The sequence below is a fragment of the Ciconia boyciana genome, chromosome 1 (genome assembly GCF_034638445.1).
Source record: "Ciconia boyciana chromosome 1, ASM3463844v1, whole genome shotgun sequence".
NCBI lineage: Eukaryota > Metazoa > Chordata > Aves > Ciconiiformes > Ciconiidae > Ciconia > Ciconia boyciana.
In genome coordinates, this window is record NC_132934.1 from 48,731,318 (window position 1) to 48,752,190 (window position 20,873).

A 20,873-nucleotide genomic window follows, 5' to 3' on the forward strand; every position below is an offset into this window, starting at 1 on the left:
TTAATGTTTAATATCAAACTTACTTATTTGAAGATGTTTTATGTTACACTGGATTTTGATTTAGCAGAGGGATATGGCAATGTAGCAAAATCACAATACAAGCAGAACATAGCAATTCAACATACAGTTGGATCACAATACGAATATGATTTCTATTACTGGTCTTTATATGTTCACTATCATGGCACTGGCTTTTCCCAGTCACCAGGGGGGAATACTTAAGTTGAATCCAGCTCAAGCCCATTGCTATCTTCAAAGTTCATTCTGTTGGCTGTTCAGTTTTTATGCCCTATTGAGCAAATTATACAATTCCTCCATGCTGGTCTGGCTAGCTCAGGAAAACATTCACATTCTTAATTAACTTGTGAAGAAAATAAAATAAAATTAAAAAATCAATTACACAAGCAGTTGATCCACTCAACTGATACCGCCAGCTGATCTAAAACAAAGCCCACCCTTCAGTCCCCTTTGTGTTGACCTGAATTCAGCTTTCTTTGCAGTAGCTGTGGTCACTCCTTACTTTCTTCCCTGAGCTACATGAGCCAATTGCCTGTGCCCACCTCCTCTGAGCAGTCTGCCACAGTGGTGGGGTTGTTGATCAGTCACACCACCATCTCTTTTTCCTTGCCTCCATCAGGCAGGGACCATGCAGGGACAGATTGCCAATTATGTCAAAGCTGTGCTCAGATACAGTGAGGAGGAGACCATCTGGAAAACAGTTTCCTCCCCTTCATCCCAAGCTGTGCAACATAATGTATGCAATAGTTACAAGGGTCAGGAGAAGAGTTTTTCATTTTCAAAAGTTTCCTAAAACTGAACACCTTGACCATAACAACAAAAAAATGGATTTTCAGCATTAGCTGCTTTTGGTGTTCCCCTGTGATAAAGCAATATTCTTGCTGCCTAGATGAGAGCCCATTTTGAGTATCCTAGACAACACAAAGGACCTCTGTCTGTATATGAGCTAGCTTTTTTTTCCCCCCTCCCTCTTACTGACATTAGCATGAGGTATTTTCTTCTGGAAACCCAGCACTAGATTTCCACAGAAGTTATTCACATATTTAGATCTTATAAATTATTTCCTCATTTCAAAAATTAAACATTTTATATGAACAGCAAATGACACTTTGTAGGCTTTATGGTTTGTTTCTTCTATTTGAACTCTACATGCAATTTTCCAATAAGCCTCCTAAGTCATCTTCCTTAAGTCTTGCTCCCTGATCAGTTGCCCAGATTCTTCTGCAAAATTGTTTTTCCTTTCCTTGTTTCTGCTCAAGGCCCATATGAAGAAAAACATCCAGAGCTTCTTCAGGCAAGCTGTCTGGCTAAGCCTTCACTCTGTGGAGCAAAATCCCAATGTTTCCCAGAGAGGCATCATATAAGGATGCTTTACTTGCTCCTCACAGAGTCCTTGGCACTAAGTTTTGGCCTGCAGATTATTTGGTGGCACCTTCTGGGTGCCAAATACATTGACACTTGAATTATTAACATTTTGCCAACACCTCTCCAGCTGCACAGAAGCCTCACGCTCTAGCCATATCATTACAGCACTAATTCATGAATGCCAGCTTAACAAGGCTTTTGGGGCAGGAGGGGGAGTGGTGTTTGTTTCACCTAGATATATCCAGCAGCAAGTAATATGCCCACTCCATCTCCACTGGGCTGTGCAGATCCTGAACAGAGTCTTCAAGGCTGGTAATACGTGCTGCAGCTGTTCTCTAGGGAATCAGAGAAGCAAAAAAAGAAAAAAAAGAAAAAAACCCCAGATTTTTCTGTGGGAATACAGCACAGTTTTATCATGCTTAGGAACAGAAAAGACAAGATAAACTTACAGTCTAAATCCAAATACTTACCTAACATATGATCCTGTACTAATATTTGTGGGGGTACACCTCCAAAAGCCAGAAGCTTCCCCAGGACTCAGTAACCACCTTCCAGCAGCCACAGAGCTCTGGCCACTCAACCTGCTCCTCACAAGCAAGAAGGAACACTAATCCTACTATCCTCAATTACCTCAAGTAGCTCAGTCACCAACATCATTTTGACTAACAGCTCTTATCAACTGGATCTCATCATCAGCTACATAGAAAGTTCAGTGAACTAATTACAGAGAGCAGATAAGAATCACTTGTACATCTTTATGTCAGGATACAGAAATTTTGTGCAACTATGTTGTTGCATTGTAAGTTTATCTCTCCATAAAACTGCACATTTTCACATGTCTCTCTTAAACCTGCTTTATCAAAGAAGCCTTTTCATTAAAGAGCTAGCAGCATTTATCTATGTATAGAAATAATTGATTCTTTTGTCAAAATTATTCTGTCAAAACTGTCTCTCACAGTTATAATGAAGCATTATGGAGTAGCTATAAAACAATAAGGGGTGAACTGCCCTCTGAATCTTTGGTGTGGTCTAGAAAAACTAACTATTCTCAAGACTGCTTAAAATCACAAAGTCAGTCTTTTCCAGCCCACATTAGGATAGCATAATTGAGTAAACCTATTAACATAAACAAACACAGGAAGAGATTAGTCAATTAGTCAACCTGATTTTCACTGCTTATACAGCTGTAAGGCAATAATTTCCATGCATGGATGAAATAACTAAGATATGCTCAGCCAGAGAGGCACAGCCATAAATGTACAAAATATAAACTTTTGTGTGAAGATTTTAGTTTAGTTTATATGTATAAAGACACCGCATTGCCTCATCTGTGGCAATTAAATTATTTTCATTGTACCGCTATTGTAGTGCTGAAAAGATAGTACTATTATCAAAGTGACCTGAAAAATATTTGCTGTACAATTTCAGTATTGGAATTAACTCTTTCCTAGATTATTTGCATCAGAGCTGATATCCTTTCACAAGGGCAACAGAAAAGGGAAGGATCATTTTTATCTACAATGATGCACAAGTGTAGAAAATCACAGGGAATGAAAAATATAAAACAGATGAACAAACTTAGAAAATTTAATGACATACAACAGAAATTTCAAATGTATCCACAGGACCTCTTTCCAGTATTGCGAAAGAGTATTTTGTCATTGTTACCTTTTTATCTTTCCTTGCCCATATCTAGATATCTTTTCTCTGTTTAAGTGACATATCTCCTATATACTCTCTGTATTGTACGCATGCTATGGTCTTATCATTACAGTACAGAAAGCCTATAAGACAAAGTTGACTTTCATCATCCAAAACTAGGATACCATGATTTATGAAGACCACAGAGCAAGAAAGAGTCCTATTAACGCTTGTTTTCAGCACTGATGAGCTATTCTGGTGCATTCATTCATACGTGGATCAGGTCAGGCCCTAAAATGTCCTCAAACAGATGTTAGAACTTCACAGTTTTTTTCTCATGAATACTCATCTGTATTTATTGTTAGTCCAGAAACTCCAGCTTAAGATCACCCATATCAGAACATAATAAGTACCCTCCAGGGTCAGGCAACTTGTTCATCTAGCACAGTACTCTGTCTCACACAGTGGCAACAGGAGACGTTACTTCAGGGGAGGAGACAAGCCTGAACATTTTCTTACATCTGCTTCCCCTCTACTTTCCCAGCATCTGCAACTACTATATTTGTGATACTAGAGAGTGCATCCTTGCCTAGTCTCTTATTTTCCATTAGCAGAACTGTTTTCCATGAATCTGCTTAATTCTTTTTTGAACCTGGTGATACCCTCTGCTTCTACAGCCTCCTGTGGTAGCAACATTCAGAGGCTCACTGCCTAGTGTATAAAGAATTACTTTCTTCTACCTGTTCAAATCAACCTTTTCTAGTTTCAAGTGCCCTCTAATTCTTGTATTATGGGACTTAGTGAATAACAGCTCCAAATTTAACTTCCTCCTCAGCCTTCTCTAAGCTGAGAGGTCCCAGTCTTTCCTCATTAGGCAGCTGTTCTACCCCACTGATGGTTCTAGTTGCCTTTTTCTAACTCTTCTTGTCTCCTTACAGCATTTCAATTCTGTCTTGGTCTTCACGTCCTTCTTGATGATGTCCAACACCTTGTTGACCATTTTGGTTGCTGCTGCATGTTAAGGCAATGATTTCAGAGGACTGTCAAAAATGACTCTAAGATCTCTTTCCTGAATTGTAAACACCAATTGCAAATTTAATATTGTGTCGACCTGGATGCATTCCTTAGATGCCTTACCTTAAAGTAGTCAAAACTGAAGCTCAGCTGCCACCTTTTGTCCAATCTCTCAGTTTTATAACATCCTACTTGAAGCCCTTGCCACTGGCATGGCATTTGGCTGCCCAACACAGTATCTATTGCACTTCGTGCAATAAATCTAGCAGCCTTCTACCTTCATATTGAGCTCAAAATTTATTGGGTTTTGGAATTTTATATTAATTTATTTTCTCTTTTGAAGCAATGCTTAGGATTGCTCTTCTCTTACCCAGCTGTACACTTATTAGGCTAGCTACCAATACATGTGAAATATACAAGCATATCAAGACAACAGGAATAGGCTGACGTGAGGTGCTCTGCACCTTCACCAATACATACTCCCAGTGCAAACTGCCCTTTTGGTTGCCTGCAAGTCATTAAGCTCCTGCCCTTTATCCTCACCTGGGCATGGTAGGTCTTTCTAAGCCTGTTCACACACTTTTCACATAGCCTTGAGAGGCACGCACACAGCAAGCCTTCAGCTATTTGCCTCTAGCAAACTTGCCAACTGCTCTTCCAAAGTGCAGGACGGCTACCAAAGAAACATCCTCTGCTCCCAGGAGCTAAACACTCCCTGAGCTTCCCTGTCCTCCAAACCACTGAGTTCTTCCTTCTGCCCCTCCTGAGCAAAGCTGCTGTGCAGACTGCCCTGTTAGCTATGTTGTCATCATTACTCAGCTACTGCTTTTTATCATCACCTGAACAAGCTTTATATTTCCGCTTAGAGGGTTCATTAACTCAGAGACAGGGGAGCCTAGTTCCAGCTATCACTCATCTTACCTAAACATCTGCCAAAAAATTATAACAGTTTTGCCATTTAATTTAATTATCATTTAACAGTTAACATAATTAACAGAGATACAAGCAATCTACAGCCAGAAGAAGAGCTGACATTTCAGCTTCCATACTTTCCTTTCTGGGCTGAGTTAAGCGTCGCCCACAAACAGCCTGCCCCATTTTGAAATGTTTTTCAGACTAACATGGTTCACTCTGCAGGGGTTGTCTATGTGATATTAAAAGAAGTGTTGAGCGTTTCCTCGGGGTTGATGTCAACCAGGGGCCAGCCTTCAGTCTTTCTTTTGCTTCCTTTCCACCACCAACACAGACCTTTTCTATTCAGCAAGTATCCAAAGTCCACCAGCTTATAAGTCTATGTGCCTGTGTACCACATTGTCTTCTCCTTATAGCACCTTTTTCTTCTGGCACTGTACATGCATGGAAAAGGCCAGGATCTAAGATGCAGAAAGCGAATGTGCAAAGATTGAAAAGTATTATTTCAGGGAAGAAGTAGGGAATGTGAGCTAAGATCCCTTTGATTTACGCACATTGTGGGAGGATAGGTAGAATCACAGAAAACTACTGTCAACAGTGCAACCTGGGAGCAGAAAATGCAAATTCCTAACAAAAGATGCTACCCCAAGAAAGTTTTCTGTAAGTACAGACCAACGGAAGCTTATGAAGCTGACACAGACATGTTTTACTGAAAGAGGGTTAGAAATATCACGTTAGCCAAAGCACATATTCATATCCAGAGGAGAAAAGTCTGCAGTCAGGCATGAAAAAGGTGTGTGTGTTTCTGACAGAGGACGAACATGCTTCCAATTTCTTGCTTATAATCTGTTTCTGTCAAAAACTTAGACATCCAGTGGGATAGTTACTGTATTGCAAATGAAGACAAAAGGACAAGAGTTGCCTAAATTTGAAACCACCTGACATGTTCCCAGGACACATTTTATAAAATTAATGTGAGGATTTCTCTTGACTAAATCTGCCATTAAACTTTCTTGCCCTACTGAAAAGGTGCAAGTTGGGAAATAATCTGCTACAAGAGAGTAAAGGTAAAATGTTAACCCCTAGGTCTTTAATTTGCTGACATTTAACTGTATCCCTATATGTTTTCCTAACTGTAGTACTGACAACTATTCAAAATGGTATCGTTAAACTTGCATATGTGCATGCAGTATTAGAATTTATGTCATTGTGTGAAACCTATAGTCTAAAGGGAATTATATTATTCATAGATGTTAAAAGAGCAACATATAACCTTAACTTAAAAGTGCCTTAGAAAAAAAGGTGTTTTATTAAGGATACTTTTTTCACTAATTTAGGTGAAGAGGGAGGCAGGAGGTGAGGAAAAATCAGTGGTGATTTTTTTCCAGTAAATATTACATTTTCAAGGAAAACTAAACGAACTAGTTTTCAATTTTTAAAAATATGTATATCTATAGATAACATTTTTTGTTTTCAACTCATTTTGAAATAGAGAAATTCTCAAAGTGACATGTTTTATTTTGTCCAAAAATAGCATTTCATCATGAAACAAAACTATGACAAGTCTTATTAACACAGGCCTGGATCCTGCAAAGATTTATGTACATACTTACAGTTACAAAATTTGGCTGTTCTCATTGACTTTGATAAACCTTTTCAATATCCAAGATTTTCTGTGTCTACACAGAGTATATATTTCAGTGTGTGCATGTAAACTTCCTCTTACATTTTTAAATTTGCTGCCTCTCTCCAACATTGATCTTTCCAATTCTGAAGCTGGTTAAGTCTATACTTCACTTTGTTTCTCCCCCATAAAACATTTCCAGAAGACTGTATGTAAATCAGACAAGTAGCTGGCAAACAAAAGATAATTTCTCTAACACTGACGATGATCTAAGAATACTACTATTAGCAATACCAGTGGGATTAAGCAATGCCTTTGTGACTAAATTCAGCAGTCTAATCATCCTGTCTCAGACCTAAAGCTGCAGCCTCCTTAGTTATTTATAAAACAAACACAAAACCAAATACAAAGATTTTTTTCCTTGCTTTTGTAGTAAACTATGGATCTAAGAAAGTTAGTTTTTGCCTTATATTTCAGATATATGTTAGCTTTCTTTAAAAAGTTGATTTCATGTAACTCACATGGTATTTATGAGTAACAAAATAACTAGTGTGCTGATTTCCAGAAAAAATAATGTGTTTTAATAATGTCCTGTTTGCCCACTTACATAAGTACACTCTTTGCAATATTCCTTCACTCAGCAAAAAAAAGAGCACAAGATATAGTAGGGTTCATAACTTATGCAAGGTGTTACACTGTATCTTAGTACATTCTTCATTCATATAGTTTATCATTAAAGAAAGAACTGGTAAGCAGCATTTTGTTATAACTTATTAAATTTTTCATGGTTAAGCTTTAATTCAGAACTCCTCACTATCATACAACTTATGTGTTATAAAACAGTCCTCTATTAGATTTCCTCTTTAGCCATTGCTGTTCTCAATTCCAGTTTTACGGTTTGTTCTCATGTTGTACAAATGAGAGACATCATACCCCATAAAAGTGAAAAAAAGAACATGCAAACATTTGGAAAAAAGCTTCAAGTTGAGACTAAAAACATGAGAGAAACTAAAATGTCATTTTAAGATTGGATTACATGTCTGTTTTTTCTAATTCTTGATCTGACATGCAAATTCCTTATCTGTTATGCATAGTACACAGAACTTCTCATATGAAATATAAAATACAGACAAAAGATTCTCCCCTTAAATGTACAAGATCAAGATTATAAGGGTTTAACAGTAAGAACACCAACACTTTATAAAGACTCTTCCTTACTGAAATTCCGTTTAAAGACTTTTCACCACTTCTGTATTGAGAAGCCTGTCCTTTGAAAAGTTTTTAATTGGTCAATACAAAAGCACAAGTAGTTGAAAATAAAAACAGTTATTATAGTATAGCACATCTTGTATTCTTTGCTACTTGAGGTATCATTTTGTAGCTTATCTTCTCATTTTCCAAATATCTTCTACATAACAATAATAGCACTTCCCTAAAGTTGAATTTGTCTTCTCCTTAGGTAAAAACATTTCCTTCTCTTTTATTTTTATATTATATTTTGTTTCATTGGAGCTGATTGATTTCTGGTGCACATCTTCTTCTTTTGAGACAGAAGGGACATCATAACTCTGTCATTTGTGCCAGTGAAAGCTTTTTAAGAGGGGAAGGTCTGTTCACTAACCATTTGTTTTATTAATGTTCTTTGTGGGTTATTTATAGATGAGGAAATTGTCAGACAGAATCATGGACCTTACTGCAACTATTGTCAACCACTGCAATGGATGTCATGGCAGTATCAGTTAAACAGATTATTAGGAATTTGCACAGCAGTGAGTCGGTTGAGCTCAGGTTACAACATGATAATAACTAGATGTTTATTTTAATCACTAGCCCCACATACACACTGTGGGATCCAAGCACAAAACTACAGCTGATTGAGAATAGATGAAATGCACTGTCTGACTCCATCAAGATAAGCAGAGTCATAGTAGCATTAGTTACAGTCATACCAGTAGTTCTCAAGAGCTTTGATTTATAGACTTCTAATTATTTTCAGTGGACGTGCTTAAGCATAGCAAATTGAAACTAACTAACAGTTGCCTTGCTCTATAAGTTGCCCATTATATGCTTTAAACATGGTCTCTGATCCCAGTTAGAAAACTCTACTAGTGCCTAGACAGGAAGATATCCAAAAAACTCATTGTTTCTTTCTGAGTACCATAGTTTGGACACCTAGGATATGCTAAAGAGACTTAACCTTTAAGAAGGTATGATTACAGCTAACATCTTCAAGGAAGAGGCAAGAGTCCTAGTTCTTCATTTGCTGGATGAAAAGTTGAAATGGTGTAAACACTTTTTTAAATAGTAAATGATTACATCTCATTTTTTCAAATTCTTTTGCAATGAATTGGTCGTATAGAAAATCATTCTGCTTCTGCATTCAGGCTTATAACTGTCTATTTTATCTGGAGTATTATATCCACACAGAAATTGTAAGAAAATAAAGAAGAAGTGGGCAGAGGAGGTTTGTTTTCTTTTTATTTATTTCAGTAGCATTTGACAATTCACTGGGCTGGGTTTTTTATGTACTAGACTTTGCAGACCATGTCAAGGCAGCTTGCAGACAACTCATTTTTTATTTAGGAAATGTATGCTTAATGGCTTTAGTGTCTGAAGTTTCATGTGAATCAAATTTTGTGTAGTGCCAGCTTTGGTTTCATTTCATTTGGAATCTGGCAGAAAAGAAGTCACAGAGGGGAAAACAACAAAACTCCACATTCCTTGTTTATGTCCTTTCCCCCAGCCGCAGTTGAGGCAGACTATGAATTAATTATGAGTCCATATGAAGCCAATACCTTGGTGACTGAGGTTTTTATGTGTTTTGATGTTTTATTACAATATTGTACTCAGCAATTGTATTTCCCTTGGTTTTGCTTACATTCAGAGTTGCAAAGATCTACGTGCATGTGTTTCTCAGGATTTTTTTAAACAGATGAGTTATCTGAATGTAGTTAATTTTAGTGCTAAATATGTTCATTTGGTACATATTCCAGTAGTTGCTCTGGAAAAAAAAATAATAATACCAAAGGGGAATGCTGAATAGCTTATTTAGATCTAAGAACTGCTATTCCCCTGCAGGTCCATATGAGCTATGGGAATTAATACTTTCTTTATCTCTGGAAATAAATACAGACCTGTGACATTAATTATGGATGCATCTTTATGGAAAGCATGGATCAAAAGAGAGTATATGCAAATAATTATACAGCAAATGTATTCAATACTGTCCCAGAAACAGATGTAAATCACATTGTAACCTCACAAAAGAGCAGTAAATAATTAGAAAGTTACTGTTAAAGAGGAGCGTGAATCATTGAATAAATGATCACAGTGCTACGATGTTTGGCACAATACAGCCAAATACTTGAGACCTGTGTCCAAGAACTCAGATGCAGGTTACATCCTTAGGATACAAGTCTATTGAGTCAGAAGGGTTTCAACAATCTTGTAAGTAATTGTCTCATGACTCTTCAAAACATCTTCTAAAAGAGGTAACAATAACCTTAAAAGATCTAAACCAGGAACATTGAGTTTATGTGGGAAATGAAGTCATGTCTGCAACATCAGGCACTACTCTGATTGTCTATCATGTCTCACATAATCAGTTCCTCCTATGTGGACACTGATACTGCAACTCTCCGCACAGGGGTTCAGCTGATACAGCACAGCTACGTGGCCAATGCTCAGATCTGCTAAGAACATTGTTGCTAAACTGAAATAAAGTTAGTAAGCTAAAGCCACTCCAGATAATAAAAGTAAAAACAGAGTGTAGTTGTTGAGATAGTGAGTGGCTCAAGTATTCAGGAGGAAAAATACTGACATGAAAGGATATAAAAGCTCTTAAGCTGTGTTTTCATTGTGCATAGTAAAAGACCTCAAACAAAAGTGACCTAGTGCGCTGAATTACAGATAGCATCCTACTGCAAGCAGTGTAGAACTTAAAGTCTTTGGGTTTCGTGTAAGCCAGCAGTGTAAAATTTGATAGCCTGTCTTACCGAGAAGGTAAGACTACATGATTTAGACATCCTTTTTGAGCTCAGCTTCATGAATTTAAGTCTCTCTAAAGGAAAAGATAGCTTTGATTTTTAAAGAGAAGCAGTAATAACATTAGAATGCCTCAATGCTAACAGCAGCATCTTGCCCAGGCTGGCAAGGACCTTGTAAGCAGAGGACCCAGATTAGCTTTGTGAATAGCTGCCATGACAATACAGGATTGTGCTTGACAGTGGCATGAAAGAAAAGTATGCTGTAGAATTCCTTAACTGTCTGAAATAAAGAGGATTTTTTAGCTATGTTTAAAATATGCTTGTATATTATTTTCCAAAAGCAGAAAGAGCATGCCAGAAGATTCAGCCCACAAAGATAACAGCCTTGCCAATGCTTAGGTGGCCCCATATGGTAGGATCAAAGAGGGCAAAATATTTCATATTTTGGCAAAAAAACCCTTCCTTGTTGACATATTTTATTTCATCAAGAAGCTTTGAAAGTGCAAATGAGCCACCTACAAATCTCAAGTCTCAAACCTTTGAATTCAAGAAGTGACTTAGAAGTGAGCTAGACAAAATTTCATGTGAAGGCATTTTCAGAAGTGCAAATATTGTTGAGATGGGACAGTAAGGAGGTCAATGATTTAAGAGTAAAAATACCAACATAAAAGGGTAAAAAGCTTCAAGGGGGGAAAAAAACCAGCAAAGCAGAAAATAAGACAGCAACTCAACAGCATGAAGGATTAGCCTATACCAAAGAGCAACAGAAGCTAATACCTCCCCACTTGACAGGCAGCTGTTGGGTTGGCAGACACTCCCTTCATTGGACCTGGTAAATACCTGAATACGTAGCCTCCTAGCTAATTAATCTTAGCTATCTATTGTGTGCAATGACCCATAAGCAATTGCTGCAAAGCCTCTCTGTGACTGGTAAAAGATCCCAAAGTGGCCCAAAGTGGGTAGAAAGAGAGCTCTCAGCAGAGTGTGCTTGTATCCTGGCTATTTTCTCTCCAGCTAAGTTAACCCTGAGTTATTTAAAAGAAGATGAGATAACAAAGCCATATTTTCCATGTCCTATTATTTTAACTGTCAGGAAATAATTCAAGAGGAAGGCAGTACCACACTGTCACTACCTTCATGCTTTGAAAATTCAGTGATTAGCTCTTATCAGTCCTTTCATAGAGTGCTGAAAAAAGTTAGGGAACTACTCTCAGGATAAGATTCTGCTTTCTGAATTTCAGGCAGAATCACATCTTTTGCCAAAGAATGGTCTGACTTCAGCACCGAAGCTCCACAGAGGAAATGGAGATTAGATGTATTACTGTTTCCCACCAGCTATAGGTGGCCTCCAGCCAAGCTTGGGATGTTTTTTTATTCACTTTCTGAAGTTCTAGTTCTCTCAGCACACTGTATAAAGATCCTCATCAGCCTTCATAATCCTCTCTGAGACCATTCACCTACAGTTTAGGATTTCGAGTGTGTGAAATTATGGACACGTGCAAGCTGTTGCAGGATTGGAGCCTGGCCTAATGCATGTTTTCAGAGATAGAACAACTGATTCGTTTTGTTAATTTCAAGGGCAAGCCAACACTAAGACAAATATATATAGTACGCATTAAAATCCACATAGATAAAAACACGTTGAGTTTTATTAAAAGTCCTCCTGCTTCAAACTTCAAAACTATGAAGGCAAAATTAAAACCAAGAAACCAACCCTTTTTATTCCATGGAAATCTTAAATATTTATTACAAATTGGTGGGATTGAATCACTTGGGGAATCAATTATTAATTTGTAGAAATGTTTCAGATCTCTTATAAATATCAAAGGCTTTTAATAATTACTTTACAAATCCAGATCAGCACAAGTCATGAAAGCTTTATACATTGTGGGAGGTGGAAACAAGCTAAGAAGTTGAGAAATATAAAATTTATAAAAAATTAATCATATATGTTTTGATCCTATACTGCCTTCTTATGAAGGAGATTAATACTATAAGCATGAGTAGCATGGATCTTCTGATGCTCACTGGAGTTAACAGCAAAGCTTTTCATAGCTTTAATGATCCAGAACCAGGCCTATAGAAAGGTCACAGTATCGATGATGTACAGTTCAGGTATCATTAATAGCACTTCAAAGCAAGTGAGATAGCAGTTGCCCTTAGAAAGTAAACTTACTTTTGAATCTTATAAAATACACATTAAAGGTTTCTGAAGTACCATTTTATGTGAAAAAATGAGTAAAACTCTAGAAAACTAAGCCCAAATGTAAAAAAAAACCTTCCCCCATCCAGGAGACTGAAAAAAACCACAACAATAAAGACCTTACCATGTATTCTTAAAGAAAAGGAAATCGTTTCAACTGGAGTGTCAATGTTGACCATTTCTAATTATGAAAAAAAGCATAAGAAAGGCATTTATATCAGACACTATTACTTAAACCCTAGTTCTGACAGTTGTCCTGCAAGGGCAGGATAACCATGAAGTGTCTTTTTAACTGTATGCAAAAAGTAGGAGTTTTCCTCTTAGTCCATTAGATTGCTGTATAAATGCTGCGAAATGTTCTGTTACAGTTCTTGAGACTGATATTTTCATAAAGAAAAAACACAACAAAAAAAATTAGAGTAGAAAATCTTGTCCAAGCTTCAATGGTTTTATTAAACATAAGCACATACAAGTCCTGTTACTCTCCCATTGGTAGAAAACAGAGAACAAATTGCAAATAACTAAACAGTTCATTGTCAAGTATGCTTGTATGCATTGTATAATACAGATATGAAAAAAAATCCTGTGAAGCTGTAAGAGCAGGAATCTGTAATATACATTTATTTGCACCAAAACTAGAGGACAAACATGCTGAAGAACTAAGGCAAGACTGAGATACTGAGAGAGAGTGAAGGATTCCTTGAAGGAGAGCCTAGTGACAAATCTAGCATCCCCCTACTTCATTCTACAAAAATAGTGTCAGTACAATAACCACAGTAAAAGTCAGCATAGTTTAATTAAACAATCATTTTCCATTTGTGTGTGTTGGCTTTTTTTTTTTTAACTAGGAGATCACCAGTTTATATTTAATGGAAGTTAATAGTTACATAATCCCAATGTCTTTATGCTTATAGACTGTGCATTCATGTATTTCTATCATCTTAAGCTGGTGCATCTGAAATTTCCTCCTCTTTCCATTTACTGCTCTGTGAGTGTTTGTCAGTAACATAAACACAGTTAATTCCAACTCTTGGAACCCAAGCACGAATACAGAGGTTCATAATGTTAGCCAGGCTAAACCTGGAGCTGAACTGAAAAAGCACTTGACACCATTTATGTGGCTATCAATTACAGACCCTTTAAAACAGGGATTTCCTATCTTAACATGAAGGAGCAGATTCCACTAAAATACTTGCAGTGTTTCTTGGGCAACAGATGTTATTAACATCTTAAATGGTTAATAATGTTAAATCTAAAATTTTAAAAATAGAAGTGTTTTAGTAAGGCTGGCAGGCTAGGACTGTTTAAAAGGTGAAGAGAGAAGAGGGAGTTCTGAAGAAAATATGGGGGAGAAACAAATCTGTTGTGCATTTGTCTCCCTGAATAAATACCTTATCCACTTCACCATATCCATGCTATCTAACATCATAAATCCTGCATGATTCTCAGCAGCCTTATAATTATTTAAGGAAGGATCTGTTCAGCTCATCTCTAACAGCTGCTAATCCCCCAGAAACTAATAGTTTATTCACTAATGAATCCATCCTCACAGGCAATACTGTACTCAGTATTCACCTTCACCCTTCATTAAACCCCATTTAGTTATATGCTTGTATCCTTTTATAACAAGACTATTCATATTAAGAAAAATTATACTTCTGGTTGAGGGGAAAAAAGCTATTTTTGGAATTCAAATATTTGTGTGTGTGTGTATGTGTTGATAGAACGGAATATATCCATATACCATTAACTGTGACTTGTGCATGTTACACATTCTGTTCACAAGTATTACGATGCAAATAAACAATAGGAGTAAGAGGATCTGTTTCTAAAGAGTAGAAGGTACCCAAAATGCAGCTCCTTTTGCAAGCTTTACAACTGAGACTTCTGCAGCACCATGTTGCAGAACCTAGCAGGTGTTACAAACAACTCACGTTATTTCCTCTCCTAAATTTATGCATTATATTCCTTCTAAGATTAATCTGAAGAACTTGCAAAATCCTCTTTTCTATCATGCACACTCACTCAAACGTTGGCACTTTTATATTTTAACCATCCCTTTTACTGGCCCTGGGAGAAGTTACGCAGATTTTTGTCTAATATTTGTAAATAAGAGCCTAACTGCCACTGAAACAGCACACATCAGTAAGTCAACTGCCACAGGAATTTGCCAGGCAGGGCAAGAGAGAGTTTTCAAAAGGATTTCTCTAAGGTCATCTGCTCCCAAAACAAAGATATTTAAATACACCTATTGAGATAAAGAGTATGCTACAATGACCTTAATTTGAAAGCTGTATTTGTCACTCTCTCCTCCCATTCTTCTTTCAGTTTAGGAAACAAAACCGCATTTCTATGATAACATATTCGGAAAGGCCTCTTTCTCTCTGGTTTTCCTCTCCCTTCTCTCTTTCCCAAAGTCCATCAGTCAAAGGCATTACTATCATCAGCTGTCCCACAGAAGACATCAAAATCCTATGTTCCATCTCAAGTAAAACAAAACACAAGGTTATAACTTTCCTTGTGTTGTTGTGATACTTGCATTTTTTTCAGACATCCAACAGCATAAGCTATAAGCCTTCTGAAAAGGCAGGTATTCCTCAGATAAATCATACACAGTAGTAAGTTCAGTGTTAAGCTTACCTTTGATCTCTGCATACTTAGCAAACCTAACACATCAGACATACTCAGCGTGCAATAAAGAATCTCTCAGAAACCATGTAGTATACCTAGCCCAGCCTATGAACACCTCTGGTCAGTACCACAGTCAGTAACCAAAAGGATCAAAATAGCTGGGGGAACAGAAAGGGGCTGACAACAAGTGCATGATCCTGCAGTGAGGTGTGGAGATACAGAAGTCTGGGCATTTATTCTAACCTGAACAGTTGAGCCTATTTGTCACTTTATTCCATTGCCAAAAATCTCTTTATTGTCAAAACATACCTCGTTACAAAGGTATGCAATTATATGTTACTTCTTTGCTTGCAAGAGGAGAAGGCAAAAGCATTTCTCTCTCCCACACTCCATTACACCTAAGTAGTTTGAATTTGCACGTAATATTTGGAATTCATCTACATTCCTTCATGCAAAAATTGCAAGGTGTTAATAAATAAACATGTATAATTTAGATCTTATACTGTAGTCCGCCCTGTTTAGTTAAGAAGTGAATGCAATTAACTGTAGTATCTGGCATAGATTAATTCTGGATATTTATTAGGAAGAAGAAGGAGAAAAAATAGAACTAGACTAAAGCAGGTGGATAGGAAAAAAATCAATCCTCGTCATAATTGCAGCAGTAGTACAGGATGGCTTTAACATTGATTACTCAGGAGAGCCACAGTCTGTGGCCCACCCTAGAACATCATCAACACCAATGAAGGAGAAAAGAGCAAACTAAGAGGTCCACTGCATCAATGTATTTAAGAGGCAACATTTGCCAGTGGAATTCCTGGTGGAGCCCCCACACAGCTACTATTTCTTGGTGAAAAAAACTCACTCTGTTGTAGAGTTACTTCCTGGTTTACAGGAATATGTGGGTTGTGCCTACCTGGTATAATGTGAACTAAATCCTATGCTGTATCTGCCTGTATTTCACTAAAGAGGCTGTATTGTGTTGATTACCTCTTCACTAAATAGTTTTTGTTTTCTTCACTCTGACAGATTTACACTTCTATTTTCTCTCAATCTGTATTTTACAACAGCTTAAATACAAGCATCCTACTTTTTTTTCCCCCATAATTCACCAATGCTAACACTTCCATTTCCAGCACATCCTTTTGCCCACAGTGGATATCATGCAATGCAAATTAAAGTCTTAATCTTCTTAAACTCTGAAGTTGAGATTATATAATGGCATTCAGCTCATGAGTGATTCATTCATAGACCGAAGGTTGGACAGAAAGTAATATAATTACAATGATTGCCTGTGAGACCTCAAGAGGCAGAACCGTGCAAGACCTGAGAGTTTAACCTCATAAAAGATATAGAAGAGTCTCACAGGAGAAGATCAGGCAAGGCCAGAGAAGACTGGCCACAAAAGAAATGTCTTGATTGTTGTTGAACTGTTTTCTTTTGGCAAAATAAAATTATTTCTTATTTATTAAGTACTGACACAATGGTGACAGCAGACATTTATGAAAAGTTGGGTAAAGTACAATAGCGCTTTTTTCTCTACTTCACTACAGAGTATCAAGGGCAGAAGATAGTGAGACAGAATAAGACTTTGATCACTACTTAGCAGCTCAAATGAAGCAATTATAATAGCAGGATTTATTTTAATTCAAAGACCCAGAAGTATAAATAAACAGTTACCTTCTGTTTTATTTTATAGCTACACTCTATGATTTGTTCTAGTTTTTAATCTTCTTTCAGAAAGAAACCAGCTCCCAAAAGAAACGGCCATATAAGCTTCATGTTTTTGTACCTTTGCTTCCATCTTGTGCAAAATAATGTTTTTGACTGCCAAGAAACTTGTAGAACAAAAGAAGAACAAGAGTATAACAAAATATCAAAGTTCCCATAAATGCTATGAAAAAGTAGGCAGCCAGCTACAAGAGGAAAACAAAAAAAAACAAACCTCCTTTTCCGAATTCTGCCCCCTCTTCCCAAGTTACAATAAGTACTCAGTTATTATTAAGTATCAAAGGACCCACAAAAGTCCTCAATCTCAGGATGTATTTCCAGAAAAAGCTCTTTAAAAACCTCAAGTTGTTCATTCTTTTCTTTTCCTAACTTTTAACTTTCTAATATATAAGAGCCACTCGTAGGCTAGAAGCTGTAGTTGTAAGCATCTAGTCCAAACTCAGTGGTCATAAAATAACACCTATTTGCATCAAATTCACAACATTGTTTTTCCTCCTCCCCTTGACTTGTTCTCCTGCATCTCCTTCACCTCTTAGCACTTTCTTGAACATCTCAACCATGTGCCTATTTTCATTTATTTGTTTATTTTAGACTTTTCCTTCCTTCCATTTTCAATGTTTTTCTCCCTCCCTATTTAACCAAACACTTACAGTTTCAGAAACTCTGTCAGAGAAGCAAGTCTAATATAATCTAAACATAATCTAAATGGCTTAATAAACCCCTGGGTGCAAACAGGTGACACGCACTAGGTAGGCAGGAGTGGATTTGGGATGATAATCACAGAGGTCACCATTAGAATGAGCACCTGCAATGTACTATGCAATAAGGATGCAGAGGGAAGGATGCTCCCATTCTTTACAGACAGAAAGCTAAATAAAAAAGGCAATTCACAGTACTAAGAAGAGGTACCTCCGGCTTCTGTAATAGGTACAGAAGCTCTGCTGCTTTTCTCACATTTCATGTCTGACCAGCTTCCCATCCAGCTGCTCCTGAGGACTTTCCCTGGTGCATTTTCACTGTATCTACCTGGCAGCCCAGGTACCTATTCATGCTTGGGGACTGTATAAAGCAGAAGTTGCCAAAGGGTCAGGTAGTACATAATTTGAGCTATCCAGTGGATTTTTTCCCCCAGGATCAGTCTTCCTCAGCTATTTTGCCTCCAACATCTCCCAGATAACTTCTGTGATTCATGCTTTGCCTCGACCTGGCCCACACCTAGCACTTTGGTTATCTTTGTTACACTTCGATTAATGTGGCTACCTTGGTTTTTTATTCCAGAAATGAGGCTAAATCTTCATCACGTCTCTCTCCTCACCTGCTGAGTACCTCCATACCCCAGTCCCCAGATCATGCCTCGGAAAGTGACTGTAAACTGCTGCAGCCTTTTATGCTACCTAGAGTTTTCTTTTTGTCTAATTTACAGCTCACACTGCAAAGAAAACTCTCCTCTTAAGACCTGGACCAAAACAACTGTCCTCCCTGGTGCCCCCGGGAATGGTGTAGCCATTCTACATTTGTTTGTAAGTGAAAATCCTGGGGGCAGGTGAGAGGGGAGAAATCAGAGAGCAGAAAAGCACTGTCTCACCTAAGGATAACGGAAGTCTCACCTTAGAGGGAAGGCGCCATTTACCCAATCACTCTCACACTTCTGCAGTTAAAGGCCATTCAGCTACAAAAAAACTTATGCAAAATAAGCAACGCTTATGCACTCCCCTCCAACACAGCAGAGAGGCTGAGCAGGGTGCTGCCACTTCTCATGCTTCGTTAACAAGCTTACCTGCTAAACTCTGCTAAGCTATACCTCAGCAATCCTGACTGCAGGCCCTGCGTTTGCCAAGGCGCTGTTAATAAATTAATCAGAAGAGTGGAGTTTGCACAGGAGTCAAGAGAAGTTAATTTGATTCCTCCTCATTTTCAATATTGATCATTCCTTGGGAAAGAAAAATAAAACTAAAAATTTGATATTTCTGGAGGCCTGGTTGAGTTTTTAGTGTTAGTAGCTCATAAGACTGGGGTTTTGGGGTTTGTATTTTTAGTGGGTTGACCATTAATATTAGGAGATTATTCAGAGGCAACACTCAGTTATATCATATTTACATCCCTTTGCAAGAGCAACATTTAGTAGGATGTGTAATGCCCCTCCTCTAGAGGAAGAGTTTCTTCTAACACTTGCTTTTAATCACACTTCCAGGACATGATTGAGCAAGCTATGATGAGTAGGCTCTCTCCTGGACAGTACTGCTCCAGGAAGTAATTGAAAGATAAATTGGAAATATAACTTGTGTTGATATTGAGCTATAAATGTATGCAAAGAATCATTCCTACTTCAATGCTTTAGTAGCTGACAAATTTCTTTTGTGAGCAAGCACTGGCAAGAAGAATTGAGCAGGGAACCTGACAGAAGACAGCTGCTTAATCTGCCAGAAAAATGAATCTAGTTTAATCCATGTTATTTGTTTTACAAGCAGCAAACTGTTACGCTGCAAAAGCCCAAGAGGCTAAACTGATCTCTCAGCAGTTGCCTACTAGATGTAGAAAATCTTCATCCATTAAATCTGTATCATTTATCCATTTAAAAGTCTTTCCATGCTGACCACTCTAATATTTTTTTTTTTTTGGTGGCAAAAAAAATTTCCATAGTACCATATTTTGCATTTTTTTTTCCCTGTGCTCTTTGTATTTGCCTGTAGGAGACAGACTGTGTTGTTTGGTTGATGCGCTCAACTCATAGCACAGTTTGCGGACAGGTAGTAGAAAGGCCAATTAAAAGCACGTAATAAAAAAATAACAAAAGCCCAAACATTGAGCATTTCCACAGCAGCCAAGAGGTTAGTTTTTCAGAAAGCCTTCAGGTCCCTTAAAAACAGAACATTTAAGCAAAGGCCACAGACAGTTTTATAGGACTGGGATTAGCAATTTAAATTAAGAAAGTTATCTTGCCATGTCTTGTCCTAAGCCATAGCACTGACCAGTTATGTATCAGATGATTTTTAGGGTATTACTAGGAAATAATTTCTCTGTACATCATACAGTCTGCAGTAAAGCCTAGGCTTCTGAGGCACAATTCTTTGAGAAAACTAAGGACAGGTCACCTTCTCCTTACTATTCGCTCCACTGGAAACTTGCAGCTGGAGTGTGTAATTGTGAGAGCAAGGGGGGGTCACACTGATGACAAAGAGGACAGGTCTCTGTGGGGAAGACATTACCTCCCTGCCTCTCCCGGATGGCTACTGGTGCAGTGTGCTCACAGACTCCCAGACCAAATTTCAAGCTGCGTTCCTTCGGGGGAAGCCTGATTGCAGTACCACCGCCTGGCTGCCTCACAGGGCTCAGAAAGAAAAGATAATGATAGACATTGGAAAGAATAATCTGACCTACTAATGCACCTTACAGGGCTCTAAATTACCTGCAACCACAGAGGGTAAAAAAGGACTCAGATACTTCTCTGAACAACTCAATAACAGTCTCTGTTCAATAGACAGCATCGATCAAAAGAGCAAACAGAATGTTAAGATGCAAACTGAGCGATGTTGAAAACGATATTGAAAGTGAACACCATCATATAAATCAATGCGAGAGCTTCCTCTGAACCACTGTTCTGCGCTGATCACTTCATCAAAAAAGGATGTGGCAGAAGGTTTACAGACAGACAACAAAAATGAAGAGAGGCTTGGGAAAACATTGATTATGTGGAGAATGAAATGACTGGGACAGTTTAGCTTTGAGAGGTACTATTTAGGGTGCCATGAAT

At 37.7% G+C, this 20,873-nt stretch overlaps 1 protein-coding gene across 1 annotated transcript in view; it reads right to left on the reverse strand.

Annotated features, from left to right (window-relative positions):
• Positions 1-1,610: 1,610 nt before the first annotated feature.
• Positions 1,611-20,873, reverse strand: part of LOC140643105 (uncharacterized protein C12orf50 homolog) — a 38,228-nt gene continuing 18,965 nt past the window's right edge. The window contains exon 9 of the mRNA XM_072848630.1: positions 1,611-1,718. Coding sequence (XP_072704731.1) covers positions 1,611-1,718 — 108 coding nt within the window. The remainder of the gene's footprint in view (positions 1,719-20,873) is intronic.